Source organism: Quercus lobata, chromosome 10 (genome assembly GCF_001633185.2).
Source record: "Quercus lobata isolate SW786 chromosome 10, ValleyOak3.0 Primary Assembly, whole genome shotgun sequence".
NCBI classification, from domain to species: domain Eukaryota; kingdom Viridiplantae; phylum Streptophyta; class Magnoliopsida; order Fagales; family Fagaceae; genus Quercus; species Quercus lobata.
The window spans coordinates 578,669-597,881 of NC_044913.1; the positions used below are offsets into that span (position 1 = coordinate 578,669).

The 19,213-nt window shown below is 32.9% G+C and overlaps 1 protein-coding gene across 2 annotated transcripts; it reads left to right on the forward strand.

Moving 5' to 3' along the window:
* The first annotated feature begins 4,097 nt into the window (after positions 1-4,097).
* On the forward strand, positions 4,098-14,633 carry LOC115965321 (probable alpha-mannosidase At5g13980). Of its 2 annotated transcripts, none has more exons than XM_031084512.1 (29): positions 4,098-4,357; positions 4,657-4,740; positions 5,141-5,229; positions 5,644-5,818; positions 5,981-6,100; positions 6,240-6,332; positions 6,418-6,489; positions 6,832-6,945; positions 7,411-7,511; positions 7,605-7,698; positions 7,797-7,964; positions 8,046-8,132; positions 8,368-8,433; positions 8,550-8,606; positions 9,431-9,650; positions 9,761-9,897; positions 10,078-10,149; positions 10,268-10,342; positions 10,424-10,495; positions 11,506-11,553; positions 11,661-11,780; positions 11,967-12,032; positions 12,919-13,031; positions 13,180-13,264; positions 13,355-13,465; positions 13,552-13,647; positions 13,885-13,932; positions 14,074-14,142; positions 14,236-14,633. In XM_031084512.1, exons 1-29 carry the CDS (start codon positions 4,142-4,144, stop codon positions 14,437-14,439), a joined length of 3,072 nt encoding a protein of 1,023 aa, XP_030940372.1. In that variant the 5' UTR covers positions 4,098-4,141; the 3' UTR covers positions 14,440-14,633. The 2 variants fall into 2 exon arrangements, with proteins under 2 accessions (XP_030940372.1, XP_030940373.1); XM_031084513.1 differs by having other exon boundaries at positions 10,283-10,342.
* The last annotated feature ends 4,580 nt before the right edge of the window (positions 14,634-19,213 follow it).

Sequence of the window (19,213 nt, forward strand, 5' to 3'; positions counted from 1 at the left end):
ATTATTCTCCTTGTTTCTAGGACACCATGGCTGGGAGGACGGGTTGTCTCCCCTCCTTCTCACACTGCCTCTCTTATCCTTTTATACTGGCATTTATCCTCTCACCAGCGTTCACGTACAAGCCCAATTTCCCAGGACTTATGACCTGTCTTATCAGCCCATACCTAGAGTGGTTGGGGGTGGTTGTAAAAGCTGAAGAGCATGACTCTGTCAGGTGCAGAGTATTGAATGGCAGTAATGACAGCTTTCCCCTTGTCTTTAGTCGTTATACTATCCAGCGTCTCCTTCTTTATTGACATAGATATTTTAGATTTTTTCCAAAACTGTTCCTATACCGTTTTTGCCCTTTCTTCCAGGGGAACCTCGGATATGCCGAGGACAGAATCATCCTCGGCTGTATCTCAAGACTATTTGGACTTTTATTACCCATCCTCGGCTATATCCTTCCTCGGCTCGGGTCTTGGGCCCCAATGTAAAAATGGGCCAGGGCCACAAATTATTGGGCCCCACAGTATCTATGATAAAAAGTTTTTATCTAAATGATATATAGTAGTTCATATTTTCTTAGACTTAATTCAAAAAGTTCATTCTCAATAGCATTTTTAAGTGTACAAATTGCTCAATCTATGGGCCTAGTCACATTCAAAGGGTGCTATCTAAATTATAAATTATATGACCCTCTATCACACAAATATATTGATTTCCCCAACGTATGGTAAAGGAAGGCAGGTTTGTGTCTAACCATTTTCTTGATTTGTGCTGCATAATTTAATAGTATGGAGAATGTGACTTGATTTAAATGTTGAATAAAATAAGATGAAACGAAAAAAGAGTAAAAATAAACTATATAGCAATAAACATCAAATTATCCAAGTCATTCTATGTAATATAATAATATTATATTATTATATACTATATGCATAATGCAGTAGGATAATATTTAATCAAAGAAAATATAAAAGATAACAACTTAAAACACAAAAATAAATTGCATCAACCCAAAGTAGAATTCTAATTAACATAAAAATTCATCAACCTAAAGAATTGATGTAATGAAAATAAAAAAAATCAAACAAAAAATGAAAAAATTGAGAGAGAGAGAGAGAGAGAGAGAGAGAGAGAGAGAGGTAACCTTTTTTGAGTAAGAAAATTATGCATAGAATGAAAAGGAAAATGTCAAATTTATAGTAAGATATTGAGAATAAGAAGAGTCAAAATAAAGGAAGACAAAAAGGTAGAGAAAGAATGATATTGTTAAGGTAGAAAGTAGTGGGGAAATGAAGAGGTAAAAGAGAGGGAGAGTTTTGGAAAGTTAATAATAAAAATTATGGTTAAAAGATATTTTAATTTTTAAATAATGGAGTTTTTAAGTCACCTTAAATGAGAAAATGTTTAAAAAATATATATATATATATAAAAATTGGAAACAAAAAATGATCACGTAACTGTTGATGTGGTTCAATATAAGTATAGTAATATTAAATGTCACGCTTCATCTTTTAGTAATACATAAATATAGATATAGATATAGATATAAATGAGCTGTTTTAGTCATAGATAAGGACAAGCATTGACTAAACTTGATTGGCTACATTTTTTTAGCTAATTTGGCCCATACGGAAGCTGCTTAACGTGGCAGGATTCCTTAGAAATTAGTCGATGAAACATAACGTTTTCTTGGGCTAAAAAGGGTTAACCGTAGATTCTCCAAAAAAAAAAAGAAAAAAAAAGAAAGGGTTAACCGCGACTTCAACAACATAGACAGGAGCTACATGACTCTATTTGGGTGAAAGTGGCTTGCACGCTTGTTTCATGGATCCTCAAATTTTACAAGTGGTCCCAACCCACTTAGCAAAATCAGCCACTTGCAAAATTCATATTTGGGGTCCATGAAAAAGCCCATAGAGAGCCAATTATACTTTTCAAACCACACACTATTAGAGGGTGTTTGGTCATTGATTTCAAAACATATTGTTCAGTGTTTAAACACTGAACAATATTGTTCAAAAACAAAAAAAATATGTTTGGTAAACCATTCCGGAACAAGGGTGTTTGAAAAATATTGCTCAAAACATATGTTTAAAACAATAGTTTTTGAAATCACCTTCGGACTGATTTTGAACAACAAAAACTATTGCTGAGTGGCAGTTTTGTAATTAAGTTGAACAGTATTAAGGCCCACCAGTCAGCTTTTTGAAAGAATGGTCTCACCCACACAGACACAACCGGCAGCATTTAAAAAATATTTTATATTTATTTTGTTCTTTATTGATTTAAAAAATATTTATTTTGTACTTTGTTCAGCTTTTTTTTATCATCTAACACATACATACCAAACACATATTTTATGTTTTTGAACACTAAAACATGTTATTTAAACCATGATACCAAACACATTTTTTTGTTTTATAAACACTAAAAACATGTATTTCAATAACACTTTTTAAACTACAATTTTCACATCTTTTTAAACAATAATTTTTGAACTCTATAACCAAACGGGCCCTTAAGTTCTCATTAAGATTGTATGGGTTTGGGCTATGTATAAAAGAATAAAATATATTGCAAAAAATATATAATTTGCCCAAAAATAATTGAGCCTTTTTTAGAGAATCCATTTTTTTAAGATAAAATTATATCTTATTAAAATTTTCCATGTATTGCACGTGTTGCTAACTAGTTGACTAATAATTATATCGAGTTGTAAGCTATGATTAGAAGAAGAGTGAACTTTTCATGGACTAAAGTGTTAACTCGTATCTAACATTTTATTTTTTGAGAACCATTCTGGAAAAAATATTTTTTTTTTTGGAGCAAATAATTGGGAAAATCTTGTTACCCATATTTCGTACACACTCCGTTTGAGTTTTTTGAGAACATAAATTCAGTTAAAATTGTGAAATTATATGTTTTTACTCAAATCAACTTGTTTTTTTTCAATCTCTATAGTTGAGCCAAACAAATGCAGACCAGCCAGCCTTGGTCATGTTAATAAAGTCCTTCTCAATGAGGATCACTCTCACAAACAAAATGACAATGCCCCTCATCATCATGAGACTCAAAACTGTACGAGGCTGCCTGCAATTGCATTTTGCAAGTTTGTACCCACAAAATGATTATCATCGTTATCAACTCTCAAAATGACTGTTACATCGAGCAGTGAAAAGCGCCAAAAAAAAAGGTTTCCAACTAAGCTTAGTCACTGAGAAGCTTCAAAAGCACTCCAAGACTAAAGAGCCAAAATAAGACAAACTTGTTCATGTTGTCATATATAACTTTCTTCAAATCCCAGCGGCTAGTTCTATTTCACTTCACTGACAGAGACTCATTCTTAGGTACCAAAATTATCAGGCAAATGTTAACTATCACCGTGCTTGTTAAGAATGTACAAAAGTGGACCCTATTTAATAATAAAATACAATAAATAAATAAAAAATACATAAAACTAGTCCTTTTAGTTATTTTAATATTTTTTTCTTACTACAAAGTTGACTCCCCACGGAAAAATATGACATATAATTGCAGGAAAAGACAAAATTTTACCTAAAAAAAATGAAAAGTTGCTGTTAACAAACACCTCGTTAACACAACCAAAATTATTATTCTATTCATAAACAAACAACAAGAAATCTTCAAGTCAATATTCGTATCATACAATTCACGAAAAATAATAATAAAAATTATTCGTATCATACGTGGTCCAATATTGATATTCCCTCTTCACCTACATCATTATCCATATCTTCTTCTATATGTATCCAAAGTGTGTGTTTGGATAAAACTTATTTTGTTGAAATTGAAAACTGAAAACTGAAAACACTGTAGCAAAATAATTTTTAAATGTGTGAATAGTACCGTGGGACCCATTTTTAATGAAAAAGTGGATAAAAAGTGTAATTTGTGGCTCCATGAACAGTACATATATGCACTATTTACTGCAAAGTCAACAATTGCTGTTACTGTTCATTGAACAGTAACCGCAATACTCCAAATGAAAACGCGTAAAAAAAAAAAAAAAAAAAAAAAAAAAAACAGAAACGCAACGCAACGCAACTTAAGTCCAACCCAAACACACACAAAGTCTCGATGTGCTAGCTTGTACTTCAATTCATATCACTCCTGCAAATGCAATAACATATTCATGGCGTTTCGAACCTGGTTATTGGTTTTCTTCCTAGGAGTTGAACTGAGCGCTTTTGTTTTACGATGTGTGGACTCCAAGTATATCAAGTACAATACGACGTCGACTATTGTTCCGGGGAAGCTCAATGTTCACTTAGTACCTCACTCCCACGATGATGTCGGATGGTTGAAGACCATTGATCAGTATTACCTTGGCTCCAACAATACCATTCAAGTACCTTCCTTCCTTATTTCTCTTCTTCCATTGCTCTGCTTCTTTTAATGATGAAATCACAGTTTTTTACTTGTTTATTATGTTTGTAAATTGATTCTTAAGGTCAAGAGCTTTCTAGCTCAACGGCAATCAAGTTCAAATCTCCCCCCGCTACTTGTTATAACAATTGATAAAAAAAATTGACTCTTTATAAATTTATGTAGTAATAACATTCCTCTGTTCCACTCTTAATGTTACAATTTATGCACTAATTTTTTTTTTTCATTCCTGGTTTTCATGATCAATGTTGATTTGTGCAGGGAGCGTGTGTTCAAGATGTGCTGGATTCTATAGTTCCGGCTTTGTTGGCTGACAAGAATCGCAAGTTCATCTTTGTTGAACAGGCAATGATCAATGCATTTCTTAGTTTAATGCTTCTTTTATTTGGTTTCTCGTATAACAAAAATTGAAGAAAGAAAAAAAAAAAAAAAGGACATATGGTAATTAAAATTTTCTTATTAATAGAATTTTTTTTATTCTATGGGACCCCAGGAAAACAAAAACCTGCACGTGAAGCTGCCTAATGTAGCCACTTGGCTTAAATGGTCTGAGTTTTTCACGTGTTGGGAAATCAGACCAATATATTATATATGATTATATGAGTTAAGGAATCAAAAGTTGATTTCTTTCTCATTTTTATTTTTATTTTATGTTTTTCAACTCAAGTTCATTTTTTTATTTTATTTTTTCCTTGATTGTGAAATTTATCATTTATGAGACTGCTTCTTTGTGCGGATATTACAGGCATTTTTCCAACGATGGTGGAGTGAACAGAGCGAGGAGATCCAAAGTATAGTCAAGAAGCTTGTCAGCTCTGGTCAGCTGGAGTTAATGTAATGTGATAAATTAGAATTACTACTTGTATGCTATATTAGGAAATGGTGAATTTAATTAATATTCTAACACTCCCCTCATGAGATTTTAACTTTTTACTTATACTAGAGATAGAGTGGAGACAAGGTTAAACTCATCAACATATGTTTTGATATCACAGTAAATTACCGGTTGTTCTAAAAAGAATGAATATAATCATTAAACCAATATTCTGTCCTAATGAGTTTATACAATTTTATCCTCTAGAATCAAAGTCTGTTATATCGGGAAATAGGAAAAAAAGAAATAGAATTACAGTTGTGTATCTTAGAGATTTCTGAGATTCTTTTCTGTTTTGTGACTAAAAAATTTAGTATAGTGTTTTTTTTTTTTTTTTTTTTTTCACATGGATAGTCAATCCTTTTATGTTGCAGAAATGGAGGTATGTGCATGCATGACGAGGCTACTGTACATTACATTGACATGATTGACCAAACAACTCTTGGGCACCGATTTATCAAAGAAGAATTCAATGTAACTCCAAGAATTGGTTGGCAAATTGATCCATTTGGACATTCTGCAGTGCAGGCTTACTTGTTAGGGGCAGAGGTATGGCTTCTCTTGTACTTGCTATGCGTGAAAGTTTTTAACTGATTTGATAGGTTATAATTTGAACCTTAGACTAGAAGTTGATTGAACAACAGAAGTCCCTCACTCTCCCACATTCATTTGCAACCAACTTATTGTGGGGAGGCCTTTTTGTTGATGCAGCTTGGCTTTGACTCTCTTTTCTTTGCGCGTATTGACTACCAAGACAGAGCTAAAAGGAAAAATGAGAAAAGTCTTGAGGTTATCTGGCGGGGCTCTAAGAGTCTTGGTTCATCTGCACAAGTGAGTCTTGTCTGTTTTTGCTTTGTTTTGTTTTTGTTTTGTTTTGTTTTTTTTTTTTTTTGTTGCTTCAAAGTTCAAACTATGTTCTGGAGCTGAATAAAAAGGGACCTTAACTCATTGTGTTTTCAACTTTCTGAAGATTTTTACTGGTGCATTTCCGAAGCATTATGATCCTCCCAGTAATTTCTACTTTGAAGTGAATGATGATTCCACTGATTCGCCTATTGTTCAAGTGAGTCCTTGGTCAGGGGTCGCTGACAGGCTGTAGATAATTGTTTGTGTGCTAACTGTATCTATTTTGTGCATTTAACTTGCAGGATGACATCAATTTGTTTGACTATAATGTCCCTCAGCGCATCAACGAGTTTGTAGCTGCTGCAGTATCACAAGTAAGATGGATGGTGTTATATTGTGCCCTGTGCTTTTGGGTGCTGTTTTTACTATACTTGTATTTAAGACAAACCTTTTCTACAGTCTTTTTTTGATATAAACAAAGGTGCATAACGATGCCATGGGTTTCTAGACATTCTCTAACTTTTTGTTATTATTTGCAATAGATACGCTTATATGCAACCTAAGTTAACATATAAAATTTAAGGTGTTGGCGCGTGTTGAAATTTGAATTTGAAAAGAGGATCACATTTTGTGAGATTTTGAATTATTTTCCTTTGCATAAGAAATAGTTCAAATCTGTTGTGGCTTATAGAAAATACTTATTTTGAGTTTTTCAGGCTAAAATTACTCGCACAAATCATATCATGTGGACCATGGGAACAGATTTCAAGTACCAATATGCACATACATGGTTCCGGCAAATGGACAAGTTTCTTCATTATGTCAATCAAGTTAGCCCTCTACAGGAATCATTACAAATGCTTTATTAAACTTGTACATAAATTTAATAATTTTGCTCTCATAGTGCTTATTCTGTTCTTTTAATTTGTCTGTCCTAGTGCAGTTTATATTAAAGTTTTAAATTGCCTAGACAATTGGAAAGGGAAAAAGAAAAACAAATTTTGGTCCCAAGAGATGTGGCCTCCCTTTACAAAATCAGTATGATCCTGTCATTAAATTCCACCACGAAATATGTATGAGCATATGTCCTAGGGACAGATAGAGGATTAAAATGTCACATGTTGCTGGTTTTAACAATCTTGGTAGCTGATGTCCTACTTCATGTCCAAGTCATTCAGAGACAGCTGATTTTCCTCATGCATTTTCTTATTCAGTTTGAAGTCAATTATCCTTGATTTTATGATGAGATATTTTGGTTTTACATATTAATGAAGTAATGGTATTGATGCTTGTAGGATGGGCGTGTTAATGCCCTCTACTCAACCCCATCAATATATACTGATGCAAAATATGCAACGAAAGAGTCCTGGCCGATCAAGACTGATGACTTCTTTCCGTGAGTTCAAACTTTTGAAACAAAAAATTACTTACAGGCAACTATTTCTATCATCTTTCCCATATTTATAAGTTGGTAAATGAAATTTATCAGATACGCAGACGATGTAAATGCTTACTGGACTGGATATTTTACTAGTAGGCCTGCCCTCAAAGGCTATGTTAGAATGATGAGTGCCTACTATTTGGTAAACTTTTGTGGCTATATTAGTTTATGCCAGTAAGAATTATTTTGGCTCAAACAAGGGTTTTCCCCTCCTTATGGTCTGCTTTGATCTAAAAACAGGCAGCAAGGCAATTGGAATTTTTTAAGGGGAGGAATAAATTGGGGCCCAATACAGACTCTTTGGCTGATGCTTTAGCAGTTGTTCAACATCATGATGCAGTTAGTGGTACGGAGAAGCAGCATGTGGCGGATGATTATGCAAAACGAATTTCAATAGGTTACAAGGAGGTAAGGCTTGATCTGTCAATGCTTCTTGTAGTTGTGTCGCTTATGCTTTTCATGAAATATCCAAAATATCATGTCTTGCAGGCAGAGGATGTGGTTGCAGCATCACTTGCTGTCGTTGCAAACTTGACATCAAAAACTGGTTGGAGTCCGCAGAATAAGTTTCAACAGGCAAATAATAATAACTCTTTGTTCCATACTAGTTGGTAGAGTTTACTTTGTATCCAGATGATCCTGCTAACATTAAACATTTTGGTTTGTTATCATCACGTAATTATTTGTATTGGCTCAAGTTGTTAAAACATTGGAGTGATGATTCAAATAATTGTGTACTTCAACCCTTTATCCTAAGTATGCTGATTTTATCATTATTTGATTCCCTATTCTTGTCCCCTTTTTATTTCAGTGTCCACTTCTGAATATAAGTTATTGTCCTCCATCAGAAGTTGATCTGTCAAATGGGAAAAACTTGGTGAGAAGAATTCTTTAATGACATTTTATAGTTGGAAGTGTTTATGCAATTATCAGGAAAATAAGAATTCCTTTCCATTTAAGAATAATTACTTCCTGATTTATTAACTTTTCTAGGTGATTGTCGTCTACAATCCTCTTGGATGGAGAAGAGAGGATGTTGTAAGGATTCCTGTGAGTATTTTTCTTTTATCTGTTACATGTTGTGAATTTGTAATCATTATCCATTTTAAATTAATAGAAAAGGGGGTTTATCAAACAAGGGGTCATTTCCTATTGCGTTCAAGGCCTTAAGGATCCCCAGCTTCCCGCTTCCGCCCCCACCCCCCCCCCCCCCCCCCCCCCCCCCCCCAAAAAGATGAACAATGTGCAATCTATGAGCCACATAAGTATGTTTTTACGCGAGTGCATGCACTTAATGTGTATGGTTTTATTTGCCACTTATGTATGTTTCAGTGCTTGCATGAATGTGTTTTAGCATGAGCCTTTAAAATGCATGTATGCATCAATTAATTTAAAATATGTTATCCACTAACATAGCTATTGAAATTGCCAATGTATTACCGAAAATCAGGATCTATTTACAAAATGTGATGAAACTTTTAGGTACAAAAAAATGGTTATATTGATATACAAAAAAGGGCAAAAGGGAGTCTGATAATGATAGGTGTGTGCTTAGTTATGACTTATGAATTTATGTACTAGCTGACCTTCTTACCTAATAGCCTAAGTTTTTAGATTGGAATGCTTGGTTATAGAGGTGAATGGGGACATTGTCCTAAATAGAATCATTTGGCATAATAGGATACAAGTAAGCAGCCCAAATTAGTTGGCATTAGGGCTTGATATTTAGTTAAATTGTTCTCTTTCCAGTAATGAACCATCATATTTTATTGAAATATGGCACTGTAAAGCATGTCTATTAATATATTTTTGGGTGAAACATGACCACTCTTTGATTCTTCATGTATCTCTTCACAATATCCAACTTGCAATAGGTTATCAATGAAAATGTGGCTGTTTGGGATTCTAGTGGAAAAGAAATTGAATCACAGCTCCTACCTCTACTTGATGTCTCTGTGGAAGTAAGGAAGTATCATGTTAAGGCATATCTGGGTAAATCTCCAAAAACAACGCCTAGTTATTGGCTCGCATTTTCAGCAACCGTACCACCTCTTGGTTTCAGCACTTACATTGTCTCAAGTTCCAAACGGGCAGGTCAACCATTTGATTCTCCATCTAAAATTAGTCATGCAACATTGAGAAGCCTAGAGTCACATTACCATTGATGCAGATTTATGTTATTTTCTCCCACTTGATTTTTGCAGATGCTACTTCTGTGAGACAAGATTACAAGTCAGAAAGCAGAAAAGATGGTACAATACAAGTAGGGCCAGGAAAATTGAAACTTATTTATTCTGGAAATCGAGGAAATCTTGCACAATATATTAACAGCAAAAGTTTGGTATGTTATTTGGCATCTCTCTCTTTAATGAAGTGTTAGAATTACTTATCCTTTTGTAAATTTCATCTTCCCAATAGTTACTTTAATTTTACATTTTTTTTCCTAGCTGGTCCTATCTTTTTTATAAGATTAAATTTTATATCTTACATCTAATTTGGCATTATATTTTACGATTAAAAGGTCAAAGAATCTGTACAACAATCATATCTCTATTACCGTGGAGATGAGGGAAATCAAATTGTGAATCCTCAGGTAAAACAAAATTTCTCAAAAAATCTCTACTTTCATGTTTTCCAAACCTTAATTAGTTATTCTCTTATCGACTTCTTATTAATTTAAGTTATATATAGTAAATTTTTAAAAGAAACAGTTTAATTTGGTGAAGGCCTCTGGTGCATACATCTTTCGGCCAAATGGTACATATCCCATCAAATCTGATAACAAGGTAACTGATCTTCTTTGGAAATACATAATTTGAGCAAATTTGTTACATGGAATCAGAAATTATGGGGTTTTGAAATTTCAGGCTCCTTTTACCGTTTTCCGGGGACCTTTATTGGATGAAGTACATCAGAGGATCAACTCATGGATATATCAGGTGGTTTATCCTAAGACACAAATAATAAAACTTGTTACTGTTTCATTCTTTCCTTCATCTATTGCTGCATCAAAATAATATACTTGGAAAAACTGTTTTAATGAATAAAAAAGGCAGTACAACCTTGAAAGAAAATTAATTCTAAATTTATGTTCTGTCTAAATGTAAACCAGAAGAGGAAGCTAAATTTGTTTAAGAAAACAGAAGATAGTATAAGTATTATTTGATATGCTTAAATCAGTTGTATTTTTTTTTTTTTTTGTAAATCAATTGCATTTTTATTTTAGGCCCCAGGATCTCATTAGGTTAATTAGTAGTATTTTTATTTAAAGACTTGGGTATTTTTATAATTCAATAATTTGGTTTTCTCAAAAATTAGAATTAGAGTTTCTATATGTCAGCTTGGATTAGGGTTTAGTATCCTAAATCAGCAAAATAATGTACTCCTATTGAGGGTATTATTTTGATGAATAAAAATTTGATTGAAATTGTCTCCATTGTCTGGTGCTGACTCCAGCCAACCCTAAGTGATGACTCCCATAGGTTTTCTTCTGCTTAGTGCTGACTCCAAGCAAACCTAGATGTTGAGTCCTAAGTTCTCTATCTTGATTCTCCTGTTGCATCTAATGCCGCAAGGGTGGGGGATGAAGAGATTCAAACTAGTGATTTTTGTTTCACGAGGCATCGCCTTTGACTAAATGTGCTATCCCTTGGGATTAAAGTCATCAAAAATACTGTTAATAATATTGGTAATCAATCCAAAATTCTCTTTCCGTCCCCCTTCCCTCTCAATTTATCAGTTCCAGTTTTTCTTTTTTGTTTGCCAAGACTTAATAACATGGTACTTTAAATTTGAAATGATGTACAAGAGTAATAAGATCTTAGGATTATTTAGATTCTCACCCATGAATATAATTCTTATAATATATACAATACAAATGTTGAATAAAATATATGTAGAATTTTTCACCATTGATCTCATCAGTAATTAATGGTTGCACAATGTATAGATCACCAGAGTATACAAGGAAAAAGAGCATGTGGAAGTTGAGTTCCTGGTAAGTTATTGCTTTTATCCCTAAGTGAACAAGTTTTTTATATTACCAGTGAAAAGTAAAAATTTTCATGCTGAAGCAGCTTAGTAAAAGAGTAATCTTGTTTTCAGGTTGGGCCTATACCTTTTGGTGATAAAATTGGCAAGGAGGTTGTAACTCAGATTACAACAACACTGAAAAACAACAAGACGTTCTATACTGATTCTAGCGGGCGTGATTTTATTGAAAGGGTATGTACATGCTTGCAAAAGTATATTTTTCTTTTATGATGTCAAAATCATCATATAGTGTGTACTTAATGTAGATATTGACCATGGCTAGATGTTTTTTCAATAGCATTATTTAATGTCTTGCTGTTGCAAGAAACATATAGGTCTAATGTGCAGTTGTATGCTGTTTTTTGATATGTTTTGCAGATTCGAGATTATAGAAAAGATTGGGACCTGGAAGTAAATGAACCTATTGCAGGAAATTATTACCCAGTAAGTTTGCTTTGTCAATTGTCATTTTAGGATTGGTGTTGGGATTGAGATTGAGAGAGAGAATATTGAGAAATAGAGAGTGGAAATAGAATTAACAAGGTCCACAATGATCCTATTGGGGTAAATAGAGAGAGAGAGAGAGACTACCCTCGGCTAGCTACATGGTAATCCTTATGATGTGCAGTACAGAGGTACATTGAATCTAGACTGATATCTCTAATAGTCATAACTGGAGCCAATGGATTTTATTGTCTCAAAGTTTGACCATTCTATTTAATTATAAACTATTACTATATCTCTTTCACGGCTGGTACTTTGATAGCTGGAAAAGGGGGTGTGGAAGATGCTTGAGTGATTTCTGAACAGAAATTACAATAGCATATACCAACCTGTGATAATTTGATCAGTATGTTGACAGTGGTTATTTTGTGAATTTGTTACAATTCCATCTGTATATTACCTTACAGATACACTTTGAATGGGGAACCCAGGAACTCACTCTCAATCATGTTCTTAAGAGGGGAGGAGGTGCCATTTGTTCTTTATTATTATTATTATTATTATTCGATAAGTCAAATTTGATACCAGTGATTTTCCTGCATTGCATAGACAGGCACTAATTGCAAAAGATAGTGCTGTGTGGAACCTTGTGTTAGTCCAATGCTTTGTTAGGCCCAAGTAAAAGAGCCACTCAAACCAGAGTTAATCATATAGCTTTCTTGTTGCTTTTGCATTTTGCTTAACACTTATTCTTACATTGTACAGCTAACCCAGTTTTGCGACTGCAATCTATAATCATCTAACCATCATTCTGAAATTCAAAATACATAGAAGTTTCAGCCAATTTAGGCATTAAATCACATTGTCCACCTTATTTCCCTTTCAGATTAATCTTGGAATTTACCTTAAAGACAACAGAAATGAGCTCTCAGTCTTAGTGGATCGATCTGTGGGGGGATCCAGCATCAGGGATGGGCAACTAGAACTGATGCTTCACAGGTCTCTTCTTCCCTTTTCCTTCGCTTTTGCTTCTTCTACATTATCATTAATTGTTTGTCTATTTGTGATGCTTACCATGATAATTATTGCCTTACTTATATTAACAGAATTCCAGAATAACTAATGGCAGATTTTTCCTTATGTCTAGGAGGTTGATTCGAGATGATTCAAGAGGTGTTGGAGAGGCACTAAATGAGACAGTTTGCATTTCTAAGAAATGTAGAGGACTAACTGTAAGAGCAAACTAACTGACCCTAAGGTCTTTTAAGTTTCAGAAATACAATGTGTTCACAAGTGGTTTGCTTAATAACATACTTTTTCAGATCGTAGGAAAGTATTATCTTAGAATTGATCCTTTAGGAGAGGGCGCAAGATGGCGTCGATCATTTGGTCAGGAGATATACTCTCCACTTCTTGTAGCCTTCACTGAGCAGGTGAGAGAAAAAAAAAAAATTGAACTTGAAGCATAGTTCGCCATCTGGTAGATCTGTAACTCACAAAAAATGATATATTTTTGCAGGATAGACATGATTGGACAAAGTTACATGTGCCAACCTTTCATGGGATGGACCCCTCCTACAATTTGCCTGAAAATCTTGCAATAATAACCCTCCAGGTTTATATCTTTCATCCTTGTTAATTAACTACTACTTATTTGATCCTTTTGTCCTGAGTTGTTGGAGAAGAGATAGGGATGTGAAGAACACCAACTGATAAGAAAATGTATCTACTACCTTAATGGAGTCAAACTCAACACTCTAATTGAGATTGTATCACAAATAGTTTAATCTTTTACTTGTTATGGTTATTCTCTTTCCAAGTTAATCTTTGTTCCTTTTGTTGAACTCTGCAGGAACTGGAAGATGGAAAAGCTCTTCTTCGTTTGGCACACCTATACGAGGTTTCTGGTTTCTTTCTTTTTCTTGCTTGTTTAGTATCATCCACTTGGAGTTTTCCTACTTTAAAATGTTAATCAAGGCCTTGTCTCTTAGGTAAGCTCACTTAGAAATTCTGATTTTGTTTTATTTGTTACAAATGCAAGGTTGGAGAAGACAAGGATCTTTCAGTTATGGCAAGTGTAGAACTGAAAAAAGTTTTCCCAAATAAGAAGGTAAAAGCAACAGTTGCTTGCATGACATTGTTATTGTTGAGTGTTCAATTATATTTTATTAAAGGGTCCTTTTTTTGCATGATTTTTTTTCAGATAAAAAGGATAACAGAAACGAGTTTATCTGCTAACCAAGAAAGAGCAGAAATGGAAAGGAAGAGACTAGTCTGGAAAGTAGAAGGGTCTTCTGAAAAAGAAGAACCCAAGGTGGTGAGGGGAGGACCTGTTGATCCAGCGAAGTTAGTGGTGAACCTTGCTCCTATGGAAATCCGAACCTTTGTAATTGACTTCAGTTACTAATGAAAGGTGGCACAGTGAGAGTGAGAAGGTGAGATCGTGAGAGAGTGAAAGCTGACAGTGACGAAATAAGAGTTTAGGACCGGACTGAACTGGACTGGACCGGAACCAGTTTTTTTTATATTCTAAAGTCTAAACCCTAAAAATAATTATGGAATGCAATTTTTTTTCCCAGATTTATTTATTTATTTATTGAGTAAACAGTAATACTTATTAGAACATACACGAAAATAGGAATAATAGTGTTTTAAACCGGGTTTATAATACATTACATAATCAGAGTACAACTACAAAAAGGCCTAACCTTTATAGTTGTAGACTGGGGTTATAAACAGCGAACCTAACATTTTTTCCAGATTTATTGAGTGCACTTACTCTCATTTCTTTCATAATTTATTTTATTTTATTTTTATTTTTGTGTTTGGTTGCCCAGAAATTATAAGAAAACTAGTCACTGATTCATGTGATGCGTGATAATATATAATTATTTTGAGATATGGTATAATCTATAATTTATTTTGTAACTTTTATCGTAGATTATTTGTTCTCTCTAAAAATTAAACAATTTATTTTATTTTTAAAAATATATAATTTTATTATTTTTGGTATTTTTGATTGATATATATTTTTTGAAGTGGCCAATAGTCTTCTAATTAACTATTGTTATTAAGCATTATATCTTTCTAATTTTTAATTTTTAGATTTATTATGCAAATTTCTCATTTTCTTAAAGAGATTATCATGATAATCAAAGTTTATTACATAACTAGATGCAGACCAGCACAATGCACGGGAAAAAAAAATTTATTTACTATAGTGAAAAATACTATTTCTTTTTTAAGAACTCAAATGATAAAGCTAAAAACTGTTCATTCCTAACTAATAGTTACAAAGAAAATCTTTCACAATAAGCATACATTAGACACTACCTCTCTCAAATAACAATAGCATTTAGTTTATTATGAGAGCACAAAATTTTTGGATAGGGAACTAATCAGACTACACAATATTATGGCCAATTCAAAGGCTGACATTCATTACCAGAAAATCATGTTTTACTTTTAGCTAAAAAAAAAACTTGTTTTTGTAAAGAGAAAAGAATTTTAATATCTTCAAGTTTTTGCCCTCTATTTTAATGTCCACTTCAACTTTTGAAATGATCACTCCAATAGAAACAATCTTAGTATCTTACTAATTGCCATCTCTTGTCTAGTCAGTTACATGTTTTGGTTCTTGTTTTGAATTTGAAAGCTATTTTAGACATTTACATCTAACATTGTCATCTAATAATTATAGTTCTATCCCTTTGAAGTATGTAAAAAGAATGTGAGCTTGTTATTTGTTTCTAATACAATGCTTTTCTGGGTACATTCAATAATATCTACTAATCAGAAGATTCTAATAGCTTACAACCCAAAAGTAATTAACCACACCTCCATTATATGGTTAGGCTAAAAATAATTGTGATTTGGATAATGTCTCCATGATCAATCTAGGATGAAAAGACAACACCATCACATTAAGGATGTGGGATTTCCAATGTCTCACCTTCAATTTGGTTTTTGTAGTGGGCCAGTGGAAGCAAATCAATAGCTTAGCACAATCTCCGCAACAAAGAAATCCAACTCAAATTATAACTTTTTTTTTGGTAGAACAGATTGTACATAATAGATATAAACTATATAGTTGTTACCTCTACGTTACCAATCATAGAAATACAAAGAGTAGTACAACCCCAACAACCATTATGATTTTAATCAACAATATAGTGCACTAACGTATCAAGCATAAATTGTCAATATGATTGGTTAGTATTAGGAAAAGAAGAAAACCTATAAACTAAACATTTCCTAGCTTTGTTTGATGTATGATACATTAAATTAAGGTAGCAAACTTAACAGGTGAACTTGAACTTTTATAAAGGATCTTATATGTAATATAATTGACTTGGGAAGAAAGAATAGTCCCCAAAAAAATACTTGTTGACTCAAAAGTAATAGAGTACTCCAAGCCACAAAGATAGCAATACCACCCAAACACCAAAGGCAAGTGCTAAACATAAATAAATTTAAGACAAACTTATTTTTCATGAGGATGAGATGCAAAATGCACTAAGAATTGGAAACATAAATCTAAAAAAAAAAAGAAAAAATTATCAAAGATGACAAAAATATGCCAACCCAATGTGACACATTTCTTTGAAGATTGGAACTTCTCTAGGTGGGGTTGATTAGGGATTGAAAAGGTAATATCAAAATATATAGAGAGAGTTTGGATTCGGATTATTTCAAGTTGCGTTTCTAATGTTGCGTTTTCTCTTTTTCTTTTTTCTTTTTTTGGTTCAGCCTACAATGGTTGACCGGTCTTCTGTGAACAGTGCTCTTGTGCACTGTTCACGGGTCCCACAAACTCCACTTTTTATCAACTTTTTCATTAAAAATGGGTCCCACAATACTATTCACACATTTAAAAATTATTTTGCTACAGTGTTTTCAGTTTTCAGTTTTCAGTTTCAGCAAAATAAGTTCAATCCAAACAGACCCATAGTAGATTATTACCTCAATGCATAAGACACTTTCTAGAATTTGTGTTGTCCTTAAAATATGCATGTTGGCATAGAATGAAGAGGACCAAACTCAAATAAATCACATATAAGACAAAGAGAATCATTATTGAAAATTTAGAATATCAATCATTTGGGATTTTTCGAATTTCTTCACTTGCCAAATCATTTTGGGAGCCTTAGGCCTCATAAATGGTGTGGGGTCTAATACACCAAGAGAGGAAACTACAATAATGCAAGCTTGCTTTGAATAAAAAATGCATATGGAGTTAATAGTTCAATTTTGAAAGGGATTAAAAAATGCAAACTTTCAAATGTGCATTGTGTCGTTTTCCCTCCCAACACCAAATATTCTCATCATTCATGGTCCTAAACCTAGATTTGAAATACCTTTCAAGAAATCTCAAAAACCATTTAGTCCACAAAAAGGGAGGCCAAGGTTACTCATGAATCTGGATTGCTAACCCTAAAGTGAACCACCAATGATGATTAACAAAAAAAATGCAACTTTGATATGTAGATCATTACTAAAATATTGATATCCTCTAAGGTATATTTACGTTTACATTTAAATTTATTTTATATGCTCATTATGCATCTTTCATTATCTTAAAGAAAATACAAAATCATTTTTAAAATTTAATGAGGTAAACCCCACATTGAATTTACAATTTATTTTTTGCGTTGGAGCATAAAACTGCTCGATATAATTCAATGAAAATCAAAATACCTTTTATTAAGCATTGTGTCCACAAAACATAGATAAAAATTATGTGATATTATGCACCAGTCATGTTTTTCAATAGAAAATATCTAATCTCTGAACATATTACAATCTTATCTAATGTTATCTCAAAATCTAAATATCAGTCCAATGGTACTACAACATGGTAAAAAAAAAAAAAAACCAACACCCAGAATCATATAGTCCCAACAAAGAAATTTCAAATTCTATAGTTAATTCAAACTCCTAATTTGTTTTGCATCTAGTAATGGTGAAGTACTTGTTCATCAAACTATATTGTATTGTCAGTTGTACCTACGCCCATTTGTCACCAAGCCACCTCATGGGGTTCATCCGAATATCTAGTCTACCATTGGTTTTGAAATACCAACAAAGATTAAATTGATAAGTCTAGTTGCATAATCCAATTTGGGTGGTGGGACAGCAGGGAATATATACTTTGGCAAGATGCTTAAGAATTAGGAAAAAATCTACCAACCCATCTTAAAATAAAATTGTAGCATATAATCAAACTAAATCTGTTGAGTTTTAAATATATACTCATTCAGCTATTTTATTAAACAATTAGCATGCATCCAACAAAAAGCAAATTTAAAAGATAGAGGAAAATGTAAAGAGAGAGAAGTAGGTAGTTTTCTAGAAAAGGACTCAAGGGCAGGAGAGAAAAGAAAAGAAATTAATGAATAAGAAGTAGAGAAGAAAATAAAAGATACCTTGAGCTTTGGGAAGGTAGGAAGTAGTGAAGCCCGGTTGCGTTAAGCAGATTGCCATTGATTGTGGAATGAAGGTAATGGGGAGCTATATACATCCTAGAAACAAACGTTACACCGGTTCACCATTTGTGTTGTAACTTATAACGGCAAGGTGGGAAACGGAACGCTTAGGCTGAAAAAAGAGAGGGAGAGATAGTAGTCTGATGTGGCACAAGAGGCCAGCCAACTGAATGGTTGAGGCACAAATGAATATTACCAAATGCATCAATGGTTTTGTCCAATTTATCAATATTTAATTATATTTTGAAAAAGAGAGAAAATATAAAGAAAAGGAAGAGAGGAAAATATGTAACACGTGATTGCTGATGTGGCTCAACTGGAGTATAGTAACAATAAATGTTACGCTTCATCTTTTAGATATATATAGATATAGATATAGATATAGATTATAATTAATATTACTTAAATAATTGATATGCACATTTAAATACATAGTCATGTAAATTGTGTTTTGATATGAACTCAAATTCTCACTTTCAAACTAACAAAGGATTAACTCAAAAAAAATCAAACCAAAACTGTAAGAGGAAGAGTGAGAGGACTTGTGATGGGAAACTCAAAAAAGACAACACCAATACTAATCACCCCAAAGTATAGATATTAAAAATATAAAAATTCATCAACCTAAAGTAGAGTTGCAAAAACGAATTAAAAATCTAGAGAAAGAGATAGAAGAATTACATTTTTTTTAAGAGA